The sequence below is a fragment of the Tachypleus tridentatus genome, chromosome 1 (genome assembly GCF_004210375.1).
Source record: "Tachypleus tridentatus isolate NWPU-2018 chromosome 1, ASM421037v1, whole genome shotgun sequence".
Taxonomy (NCBI): Eukaryota; Metazoa; Arthropoda; class Merostomata; order Xiphosura; family Limulidae; genus Tachypleus; species Tachypleus tridentatus.
The window spans coordinates 1,498,110-1,510,870 of NC_134825.1; the positions used below are offsets into that span (position 1 = coordinate 1,498,110).

General features: G+C 33.6%; 1 protein-coding gene across 5 annotated transcripts in view; it reads left to right on the forward strand.

Moving 5' to 3' along the window:
• The first annotated feature begins 4,796 nt into the window (after positions 1-4,796).
• LOC143227898 (transcription intermediary factor 1-alpha-like) overlaps positions 4,797-12,761 on the forward strand; it is a 92,975-nt gene continuing 85,010 nt past the window's right edge. For 4 of the 5 annotated variants that reach the window (XM_076459349.1, XM_076459285.1, XM_076459406.1 and 1 more), the window contains exon 1: positions 4,797-5,222. In XM_076459349.1, coding sequence (XP_076315464.1) covers positions 5,003-5,222 — 220 coding nt within the window. In that variant the 5' untranslated portion in view covers positions 4,797-5,002. Of the gene's footprint in view, positions 5,239-12,761 lie in introns of all 5 variants that reach the window. The other variant, XM_076459456.1, reaches the window with a different exon arrangement.

Genomic DNA, 12,761 nt, shown 5'->3' on the forward strand with positions numbered 1-12,761 from the left:
TTAATAGGAGGAAACGCTCTGTAGAGTGTATGCTCTCTTATCACATCCTTTCTCTTTTCAATGCTGGTATTTTCATTCACCTAGTCAGTCCTTTACTACTGTTGATCTCTCAATTTGCTCCCCTTCATTATTCTTCCATTTTTCATTGGGGTTGACAATAATCCACGAGAGACTGGCTATGATCGATGCCACCCGACCCGAGTACCCCGGTTGAAGCTGGATCACACGAACCGGCCCTCTTTTACTGCTCTCGCAGAACTTGATTCTCCCATCGTCTGTAAGCCATCAATAGAAGACTGTGACAGCAGTAACTGACAGTATTATATAAGCAGCTGCTCAATGTATTCCTAAAACCTCGATACGTTTTCCACGATATCCTCATCTGGTGGAATCATGCCTGTTATATGGCCCTGAAGGCTCATAAACATGCCTGGGATGCTTTCCGTTGATATTCCACACTCTGAAACTGCGTCGCTTTCCAGCATGTCCGTGCACATGCTCGGTGGGTAATACGTCAAAGCCAGAAGGAATCTTGGATTCAGTTCACAATCAACATGTCTTCTCCCGCCAGTTTCAAAGCCATATGGGATAAGATTCGAAAGGTCAGTGGGCAATATAATTCTGTCCCCCCTCGATCTTGCTCTCTGATGAACAGGAAGTAGCTGATACCCGGAGCATTGCCGATTCTCTTGGTGAAAGCTTTTGTCGGGTATGTAGCATTTATGCTTCTTCTTCCACCTTCTTTGTCATCAAGACTTACGCAGAGAGATCATCTCTTTCATTTCCAGCTGATTGTCTCTATGACGATAGTCGTCCCTTTACACTGGTGGAACTCAAATTGGCTCTTCATCGGTCTGGCAGTACACCAGTTGAACGTGATAATATACACTGTAAAATGATGCGCCATCTATCTCCTGCTTTTCTTGCTATTCTTCTGATTGTTTTTACCTGGATCTGGCAGGAGGTTATTTTTCTTGATGCCTGGTGCCAGGCTATTGTCCTACTTTTCTCTAAGCCTGGGAAGGATCCCAAGATTCCTTCAAACTACTGTCCAATTACTTTGACGAGCTGTCCCTGTAAGACCTTAGAGAGGATGGTTAATGCTCTTCTTGTTTGGTTTCTTGAATCAAATAACCTCCTCTAGCTTACCAAGTGTGGGTTCCGACGACAGCACTCCACCGTGGATCACCTGATTCGACGTGAAACATTAGTAAGAGAAGCCTTTCTCAAACGACATCTTGTATCAATATTCTTTGACATTGAGAATGCTTATGATATAACATGGAGGTATGACATTTCGCGATACCTCCATATATATATGAGGTACGTGGTCATTTGCCCATTTTTATTTAAAAATATTTAATGGGCAGGAGATTCCAAGTTCGTGTGGGTTCGACACTTTTCCGTTCTTTTCTACAAGAACTTGGAGCCCCTTATTGCTGTGTTTTGAGTGTCACACTTTTCAGTATAAAGATTAGTGCCATCACCAAACATTTCCCTCTCACTGTTGCAAATGGGTTCTATGTCGACGACTTTTACATATCATGTCAGTTGTCGAACATGAGGTATATAGAGCAGCTGCTACAGACTGCCCTCAATTGTTTACTGAAGTGGACCACAGCAAACTGCTTTAACTTCTCTCTCTTTAAAACCGTTTGCATGCACTTTTGCCTCCAACAAGGTATTCACCCAGATCCTATACTCCATATCGATGAAGTTGTGCTGCCTGTGGTCCCTGAGACAAAGCTCTTAGGGATTATCTTTGACTGTAAGCTGACCTTTATTCTACACATCGATGTTCTGTGCTGAAGATATGTCGTACTCTTATCGAAACTCGACTATGGATCACTGATCTGTGGCTCTACTAGATCTCGGCTTTAAAGATACTGGACCCCATTCATCATCAAAAACTTCTGCTCTGCACTGGAGCTTTTTGCACTTTCCCCCCGTTCAGAGCTTATACATAGAGTCTCAAGAACCTTCTTTGCACATCCGCCGTTTGCAACTGTCTTTACTATATGCTTCGAAACTTCATTCCTTATCAAAGCATCTCTCCTGGGATTGTGTTTTCCTTCCTCGGTGGGCCATACTTTTTCAGAACAGATTATCTTCCATTGCTTCTTTTGGCCTTCGTATCCAGGCACAGTTAGATGAATTGGGTCTGTCCTTGGATAACATTGCTATATTCACTGGTCAGCCCATCCCACCATGGCTTCTTACAGTCCCCAAATGTGACCTATCTTTAAGTCATCTGAAAAAGCAGACACTCCCGATTGGAAATACTGTCTGTTATTTGTTGAACATCTTTCGAACCACCCTTCCTTTCCTATTTATATAGATGGTTCGAAATCAAGTGATTGTATGGGATCTGCCATGATTTGTTGTGGTTCAGTTGGTACACACAGAATCCCCTCTACAGCTTCTGTATTTACTTCTAAACTGTATGCCATTTCTCTAGCCTTGGATCACATAGAAGCAAAGTAGTATTCAAACTGCTCTATTTTTACTGATTTGCTTAGTTCTCTACTGGCCCTGGAATCGCTTCACGTTGGTTCACACCCTGTTCTAGCCGATATTCAAACAGGAGTGGCCCATTTCTTTTTAACATTTACTTCTATTCAGTTTCTCTGGATACTGGGCCACGTTGGTATTCACGGGAACGAGCTCGCCAACACCTCAGCTATGTCTATCTGCTCTGGCACTATCACCGATATGCCTGTTCCATACATGGTCTATGGTCCTGTATTCAAGGCTCGACTCCATGCCAGCTGTCAGTCGACTTGGATTAAGCAACGGGAAAACAAGCTTTTTCAAATAAAACCCTCTATTGGACTTTGGCCATCTTGCTTCCGTAAGGATCGGAAAGAGGAAGTTGCTCTAACTAGACTACACATTGGTCACAGTTTTTTAACTCATCGTTTTCTTTTATCTGGGACTGATGCACCAATGTGTAGTTTGTGTAACAGTCAGATCACAAAAAGCCATATTTTACTTTCTTGCCGTTGTTAAGACTCCATTTTAATGACACCATTTTAAATATGTTCTTCTCCAAGATTCGTCTATAACGTTAGTCAGTGTTATTGGTGATGGTAACACTGTCCGCATTGGAAATGTTTTTAGTTTTTAAAAGCCATTAATCGTTTTAATGCTATTTAAGTTTATAATTTACTTTTTGAAAATGGCCATAACGTCAAATAACTCGGAACCAGGACTGGAAAGGCCAACATCAAGTGACTAATGGTGGTTTTTGCACTTACCTGTTAGTCTTCCTGGCGAGTTATGATAATTGCAATTTTGCTACAGAAAGTCCTTTAAAACTTGTATTACTGTAGTTTTTTTTCTTAACATTGTAGACTAGATGTAAACATTGGTTTTATGCTATTTATGTTTTTCTTAAACTTTATTTTGTTTTACTTTAATTTCCTTTTATGAATTTTACTAAATTTACTTTAAATTTAACTTTTTACCATATGTTTGGCGTAGATAGCCTATCTGTTTTGTGCCATGAAACACCAAATCAAACAATCAACCAAGAAAGTACAAACACGCGCAAGGTACTTTTTATGCCAAAAGAATTAAGTAACAGAGACACAAGAAGTATCGTACACTCACCCAAATATTTAACAATAAATGAATGTTTGAAATTATTTATAAAGATGACCCAGCATTGCTAAGTTGTTTGAGCACTCGGCTCGCAATCTGAGAGTCGCGTGTTTGACTAACTACATTTTTTCTAGTTTTACACTGCTAAATTAGTGACAGCTAGCGCAGACAGTCCTCATGTAGTTTTGCACAAAATTCTAAAGTAGCTAACCAGGCAAAGAAATTTGTGAAGATATATCTATCATAAATTGTGAACTCGTCTATTAGTTTGTTTATTTCTGAATTTCACACAAAACTACACGAGGGCGATCTGCGCTAGCCGTCCCTAATTTAGCAATGAAAGACTAGAGGAAAGGCAGCTAGTCATCATCACCAACCGCCAACACTTTAGCTACTCTTTTACCAACGAATAGTGGGATTGATGGTAACATTATAACGCTCCCACGGCCAAAAGAATGAGCATGTTTAGACGGAAATTCGAACCCTGCGACCCTCAGATTACGAATCGAGCACTTTAACTACCTGGTAACTCAAAGCTGAAATCATGTAACTTGTAATTTCAAAAATTCTCAGCTGATAAAGAAAATTCGCCTTGCATTATTAAGTTAACTGGACTTTGTTTTATATTTTACCGAATAATAAAATAAACACGTCCTAAGATATTTTTACCTTTCATGAAGAGGAACTCAATTTTTAGAGACGGCTTGAATAGGTATCAAAATAAACATTATTACAAATGTCAACGTTTCGACAAGCTTTTGTCATCACCATGCGCGTTTGTTTTGTTATAGTAAAGCCATATTGAGCTCTCTACTGAGCCCACCTAGGAGAATCGAACCTCTGATTTTAGCGTTGTAAATCCGGAGACATACCACTGTACTAGCGGGTAGCCTTGTTATTATCAGATAATAAAGAGAAAATCTCATCGAAACGCTGTAAATGGGTGACAGTTTATTTCGCTACTCATTCGAGCTATTTTCAAACTTTATTATCTCTACTTTATTTTTGTAATTTATTTAATTAATTTTCTTCTTATTAGTAATTTTCGTCAATTAATATTATGTCTTAACTTCTGAGATTAAAATATGTGTTTTATATATTTATATATATATATATATATATATTTTTTCAGTTTTGTGTTGCTTTTTGCGAAGTTAAAATTATAAATAATATATGTAAGGTGCTTATAACTCGAATTTCTAGATGGCACTCTTATGAGGCTATTCAGGCAAATCTGTTAGTGGAAGGAAGGTGCGTTAAGTCCAGGGATTAAATGAGGTGAATATTATTGGTTGTTAAGGTTCGTATCAGAGCGGTGTGGTATTTGTGTTGTATCTGTGCGAACGCTAGTGAAAACCACTTGATTATTGTGCTATTTGTGTTATTTATTGCATCGTCAATGGAGAGAAATGAAACACCAGAAGCTGAACAAGTTAGCGGTAGTAGTGAAACACCCGAAATTGCCGAATGGTTAAACACAAAATGTGTTTTCTGCAAGCAAGAATTGAAAGAAAACAATGAACCAAGATTGCTTCCTTGCCTTCATGGTGCTTGTAAAGCTTGCATTTCTGCCGAATCGGTACCTAGTCCCGCGTCTTTTTCAAATTATTCGTCACCTGGTAAGTTATAAGAATTGTAAGTCACCCTCCCCTATTTTATGTTTGTCTTAGCCTTTCCGATGAAAGTACCAGTGTTTCTTAGATGCTTTAGTTTTAGGCGAACATTTGTAAAGTAATCTAAGGTGATATATAAACTACGATCCGTGCTTGATTTTTTTTAGCCTTTTTTTCATCGTGCTTAAAATTAAAAAGAAAATTTGTTTACAGTTGTCAAACTTTATGAAAATTTTAAAATATAATTTGTAGGTCTTGAATTAAAGTATAAAATGTTATTGTGTACAAAAAGTTTTCATATATTATCATTTTAATTTTGGAAAAGCTTCAATAAAGTTAATGGCATTTATAATATAAACACAGGGTTGAGGCAGGGTCGGTGAAATTTGTTTGTTAGAAAAAAGTTGCAATTGGGAGAAAAAAAACAAAACTGAATCTCAGAAGTTGCAGGGCTGGTAGAGAAAGTTGTGTAAAACAATAAACTAGTAATTGTACTCGGTTGATTAAAGGTTAACCTTTAGGGTTAATAAAGCTTGTCTAAATCAAACGGAAGGAACTCTCAAACTGAGTAAAACCTTGCTCAATTTATCGGTCACATCTGCTTGAGCATTGTGAAAAAGGGGGTACAAAGTGTGTTGTACTTAGTGCACAAATCATGAAGTTACTGCTTGTTTTCAGCTTCTGAAATTTTGTTTAGATTTTGTCCAAGTGTGATGTGTATTTGCTTGATTCTCACATTTCACAGTAATTGTATTTTTCAGATGTTAGATTAGTTGTTTTCCACTAGGTGAATAAGTATTGTCAGTTATACAACAAATTCAAGAGCAAAAACAACTTTATTATATTGTATTCATTCTAGTTGTAGTTTGATGTACATTAAGTCATAATATTAAAAAATATTTTGCATCTTAATTTAGTATCTTGTTTTTTTTTAACTGGGATCAGTGAGCTGTTGTGAATGATATTGGAAAAGGTTGAAAATCACTGTTAAACAACTGTCAAACATACTGTTAACTAGAACTGGATGATTAGTAGAATTTTCTAATCAATTTATCTTAGGGCTCAAAATCATAGGAGATTTATTTTCTGGTTTTTGGCTTGTTTTAGACATTTAGACTGCTCTTTATTTAATGTAATAGATGTAATTTAGAATTTACTTTTATTGTAACTGATGACATGAAAATGTATCATATGTGTAATGTGATAGGAAATCTGTAACAAGCTAAACCCGTTTTTTAAACAGATTTCTATTTGCAGATCTTCACAAGACTACTGAAAGTAAGGAATATTTATTTGTTGATGAAAATGTGTATCTATTCAGGATTTTGATTATAAACCAGAAAAAAATACAAAACATAACAATGAATAGTTTATTATCAGCTATGGTTTACAAAAAATATGTTAACTTGATTCTGGGTATGTAGTTTAACAGGAACACAACTATGGAAGAGTTATGGAGTACACACAATTACATCTAGGTAATGAAATGTATGGATGCTTTAGATGTGTCTCCACTGCACAGAGAGACAATGAACTTGAAGTACATACCACTTCACTTTTTTTATTTTGTGATGTAACACAAAAATCTATATACCGAGTAACATTTTTCATTGACTTTATAAAGGCTGAATTATACTTGCATCCAACTTAAATGTGTTTGCTTTTAGATTGTTTTTCATAATATTTTGTGTAAAGTGCAACATACATGAAAAGCTGTATTTATATGTTGTATTTTTGTCTTCTTACTATAACTTAATTGACTTGTACTTAAAAATGTAATGTTGTATTGAGTTTATTATTGTTTACTGAAAATTGATTGGTACACTTACATTTGTAATTTATTGTGATTCAAGGGCTGCAAGTTTAACTCCATTGTTACCAAACATGTTCACTCTCTCTGCTGTGGAGTGTTTTATGTGTTTCTTTGCTTATAAATTATAACAAAACTATATGCCATTGTTCATAACTAGAAGGAAGATAATTGGCTGACAGAACTAGTGGGTGACTCTTTGAGTACTCTACCAATTTATAAAATTGACTATCACACTACAATGTTTCTGGTAGTTAGAGGGAAGATAAATGGGTGAGATCACCAGTGGGCAACTCTTGGAATAGCTAATCTTGTCAACTGTATTATCAGTCCCACAATTTGGTGGTAACAAAATTGAAGTTGGATTTTGCAAGTAGCCACAGTAACTTTTGTCATAACTCAAAAACAAAGAAATAAATACAGTGTCCCAAAGCTGAAAGGATACACATATTTGTTGACAAGAACAACTTGCAACCTATCAATAATGAGAAAACCATCCTAACTGCTAGGACTGAAGTCAAACAACTTGAAATAATGGAGAAAATTATGAAACAATGATGGTAATAAGTGAATTAAATGAATAATTGGAATTACTGGAAACATTAATTTACACCAGTTGATTACTTTTATAAGCCATAACTAGAGCTTGAAATATTACTTACTGATATACAGTTATTATATTGATTAATACCACATAAGTTAATCATTTAAATGAGCTAACCAAAATTGTTCAATTTTTTTTTTTTTTTTTTCAATTACGGAAACAGTTGATTGATCTCTGTATTGATTAAACTGATTGTCAAACAGTTAATGAGTTGATCAAAATTGAAGTTCCAGTAGTTATTATTTTCAATTATTCTAAACATCTGATTGATTATAATTAATATTATTACATCAGTTTTTACTCATTTTGATTAGTTCATTATTTTGGGAACATTGACCTAATTATAAGTTAATGACTCATCAGAGCTCATAGCTAATCAGGTTAATTGCTCATAATCTGTGATGACGAGAAAACCCACTTGTAGAGAAAATTATAAAAACGGCTGGTATGGGTAGAGAAAGCACTATGTAGAAGAGTGAACAACATTTCGACCTTCTTCGGTCATCGTCAGGTTCACAAAGAAAGAAAGTTAGCTGACCACATGCTTGAAGGTGGTTGTGTAATTGAGTGTAGGAATGTAGAAGGTGTGCAAATAAAATAAACACAACATGACCACAGAAAACACCCAAATATTAAATAAAGAACAACCACAAAGAAATGCAAAATTAAAGAAGTCTTTACAACAATTCAAGTCCAAAATAAACCAATACAAAGGAACTCCTTTATACCTATATTAATAAATATATCCAACATCTAAGCACGCTCTCTACATTCCTACACTCAATTACACAACTGCGTTCAAACGTGGTCAGCTACCAGTCAGTTACCTCTTTCTTTTTTTTGTGAACCTAACGATGACCAAAGAAGGTTGAAATGTTGTTCACTCTTCTACGTAGTGCTTTCTCTACCCATACCAGCCGTTTTTTACATGTATAAGTTTAATTGCTCAGTGTTACTGAATGTCTTTGCATACCACCCCTGAGGAAAATAGAAATATGTCAAACTTACTTTTTTTTTTTTTAAGAGAATTTTACTTGAGTCTAGCCTTAAATCTTAACTTTGGTCACTTGCCCTAAACATTTTATAGTGGGCTTATGTATTTAACAGAACCTTGTGACTATCATTTAATCATGAATGTATAAACCTGTAGTTCTGAAAGAACTTAATATATCTTCAGAAAGTTTGGCAAGATTTTAGTAAACATTACAAGTTCTTTCATATATCAAAAAAAAGGCTTTTTAAGTTTTCAAGAAGTCATGTGACATTGTAAGATGTCAGAGTATTGACTGCTCTAAGTGCAAAGTAATTTTCATATTACAATTAAAAAATACTTATCTTTATCTGAATATTATATGATTTGCTTAATTTCTAAAATCTCCTAAATCATGAAATATTTCTTAGTAAAACTATTTTATCTGTTGTTTTCTGTACCTCATAAATATATATAGAATATAAATGTACTGCTCTTTTTATTTTTCTATAATGACTGCAGGTTGTAACAGAATACTAATATTGTTTATACTTACTAGCTTTAAGGCCTTCAGTATACATCTCTTTATATTCAGTTTTATTGGCCATTGAGTCTAACTAATTGTAAATCACTTGGTAAACATGTAGCTCTTGTTGATGTAACATATGTAATAAGTGATCTATTCATGAGCATATCTTATGGAAAATTTTTATAATTTATTATTCATTATGTAACTTTATCTGTTAGTTTCTAATTTTTATGTTTTAGTTACTTTTGTAAAAATAGATAAAAATACAATAGAGAACAAATATTGTACTTATCTAGGTTCTGTTTTTGTATTTTCTGTTGATTGTCAATGAAATTTAAGCCTACTTTTTATACTTCTATCCTAAATTTTTATTGAAACAAATAATCCACTTAAGAACACAGAATAATGACATACCCAAAGAAAACAATGTTTTGTACCTATCATATTATTTTCTGGCTTTCTAACTGTGATAAGTAACATGTATATTATGCTAAGTAAATTACATTAAATTCTATACTTCTTGGAGGGGTGGTAAATAAGTTAGAGGGAAGACCTAGAAAGAAAATGTCGCAATCTTTATATAAGAAGAGATTGAAGATTTTTAATATTATTTCTTTATGAAATTAAAATGGCACCTATAATATTAAAACTTGTTTTATTAAAACATTTTGATTTCAAGTTTGTTTGCATACAGTGATGACAAAACAGTTTAAATTTTGAATGTAAATTATCATCACATGCATTTTACCTATTTGTTAGGAAGGGACTAAAAATAAAGAAAGCCTTGGATAAACTTTAATAAGATTATCTTATAGACTTTTCTGAATACTGAAAAGATTTTAAACTATCTCTTCTATAAGGAAATTCATCTTAGCCTTGCTCTGAATCATTCCTTAGGTAAGGAGACCAAAATTATGCATAGTATTTTAAGTAAGGCCTAACAAAGTACCTTTTAAAGAGGTAATTACCTCTTGATTTGAAAAATCAATATACTATAAATGCATCCTAAAGTTTTATTAGTCTTACAACTGCTACATAACATAATGTTTTGGGACGATATAGGACCTATTGGTTCATCTTCTGAACTAAACCTATAAATAAATTTTTAAAAAAATCTTAGTCCCAGTCACCATTGTAGTAATCCTCCTCTGAACTGTTTTCAACAATTTAATGTCCTTCCTGAAGCAAGGAGCTTAAAATAGCACAGTATTCCAAATATTGCTTAATCAGTGACCAATACAGTGAAATCATAACCTCTTTAGAAATTTATGCAGTATTTCTGTAGATACAACCTAAAATCATATTTTTTCTACCACCAGCAACTGCGCACTTAGCTTAAGAGACCAATGAACTGTTATACCAGTAACTCTTTCATTCATGAGATTAAGGATATTCCCATCTAAATTATTCTTATAAATTTAAATTATGATAACCTGTATGCATATTTAGTATAATTAAAACACATTTATTTGCCCAATGCATCAAATGGTCTAAATCCTTTTATAAATTGGCAGTGTCCTTTTCACAGCCAGCAACACCAAAGACCTTAATATACTCAGCAAATTTAATTTATTAACCATTATTCATCTGTGTTATCAATGTAAATTTAAAAAAAAGCAAAGGTCCTGAGGTATCCCACTTGTACCATTAGTTTAAACTGACTGAACTCCATTTATAACAATGCCCTGCTTTCTTATATCTTATTAGCTTATTCACCACACCTATAGAGTTTTTCTGTTGTTTTTTTATACAAATCTTATCTAGCATCTTGTTGAAAGCTTTCTGAAAATCCAGATAAACCAAATCTACACTATCTACTAAGTAGTAACATATTTGAAGTATGTCAAAAAATTTTTAAGACAAGATTTTCTCTTAGTGATTCCATGTTGAATATTCAGTAAAATTGTTAAATGACTTTGTAAAGTATCTTTTACCAGACTTTCCAGAACTTTTCCCACCACTGATCTGAGAATAGCAGACCTATAACTACTGAAATATTTTTCATCACCTCCCTTGAAAAAAATGAATGATATTAGCTAACTTTCAATCTTTTGGTACCTGGTAACTATTCAAGGATTGACAAAAAATAGTAGCAAGTGACTCACATATCCAGTCTTTAACCTCCTTCCTAACCATTAAGGAAATACTTTTTGGCCCAAGAGCTTTATATATATCTATTTAAGCTTTCCAGTTTTTTCTCAGCTAGCTTAGAATTAATGCAGTCATCTTGTTTTCATCTGACAAATTTTCAAGATGTGGAATACAACTTAAATAGTTGTTATTAAAAACTGAAGACAAAATGTAATACTGATCATCAAATACATACCTTCCATTATTATTCCTCAATGGTTCTACTTCCATCCTAGTTTTTTATTTATCATTAATGTATTGGTTATACAAGACTATTTAGTGTATGTTTTATTATTTAGTTTATTTTGTGACTTAATACTTAGTGATTGTTTCATTTCCATGACAAAAGTGTTGAAGGTTGATTGTTTAAAAAGTATTAGTTATGACAGCTTTTGTTTCATAACTCTGTAAGAGTTGTACATTGTGTGTATGGTTTGATTGTTGTACCAGGCTTTAGCAGTATATATAGTTGACTACATGCTACTCAAATCTTCAGCATTTTCCTTGTTACCTTAAGAGAATGTCTATTATAGCATAATATAGTTTGTAGAAAGTTCGAGGTCTCAATGAACAATTTTTAAATGTTGATGACCATGTGAGCCCAAATTGAATAAAGTTGCATTCAGAAAAATGTTAGTGGAAGAAAACATAGTTGCCTTGTGAGTGATTAGGCTTAACAAGTTATTTCTATAGTGTTTCACAGCTGTATTATAATAGAGATAGGAAAATAATTTGTCATTTTGGTTCTAAAGTAACTCAACCAGCATGTGTGGATTTAGATGAAAAGGTGGATTATTTAAAACTTGGATACAACTGTAGTTATCAACAAATTAAGTCAAGAAATCATTGCATTAGTGAATGTGAAGTTAGACTGTGTGGTTGTTGGTCCAGCCATAGTGTGAGTTTCACATTTTAGAGATAAGAATAATAATTTATCATGTCACAAGGTGTTCTAAGGTAATTGAACCCCTCTGTATGGACTTTGACAAAAAGCAGACAGTTATTTAAAGTTCAAGATTCAGCTGTGGTAATCCACAGGGTAATATAAGTGGATCTGTCCTAAGTTGTATAGTAAAGAAAAATAATTTGTTTTGTGGATTGGATTCTAGAGTAATTGAACCAGCTTGTGTGGATTTTTGACAAGAAAGGAGAATTATTTAAAGTTTTTAGATAAAAATGTGGTATTCTGTAGTGTAAAGAATTTTGTATGTTCTTTTGTCCTATTTTGAATATATTATATTAAAACAAGTAGATTGTGTGCCATACATTTATTGTTCAAGTGTATTGCCAGCAAGTCAGACACCTATTTTCAAAGAATCCAGCCCACATATATAGATGCCTGACAAAATTTTTACTGTTTTTTCATATTCAATCAATATTTTGTAATATGACCTTTTTGGTGTCCTAATTTCTTGTTTCACCAACTTTCTTATACCAGCCAATTTAATTTTTTTAAATTTATGATGCTTTTAACTTGCAACTACCTTTTCTGTTGACAAGGA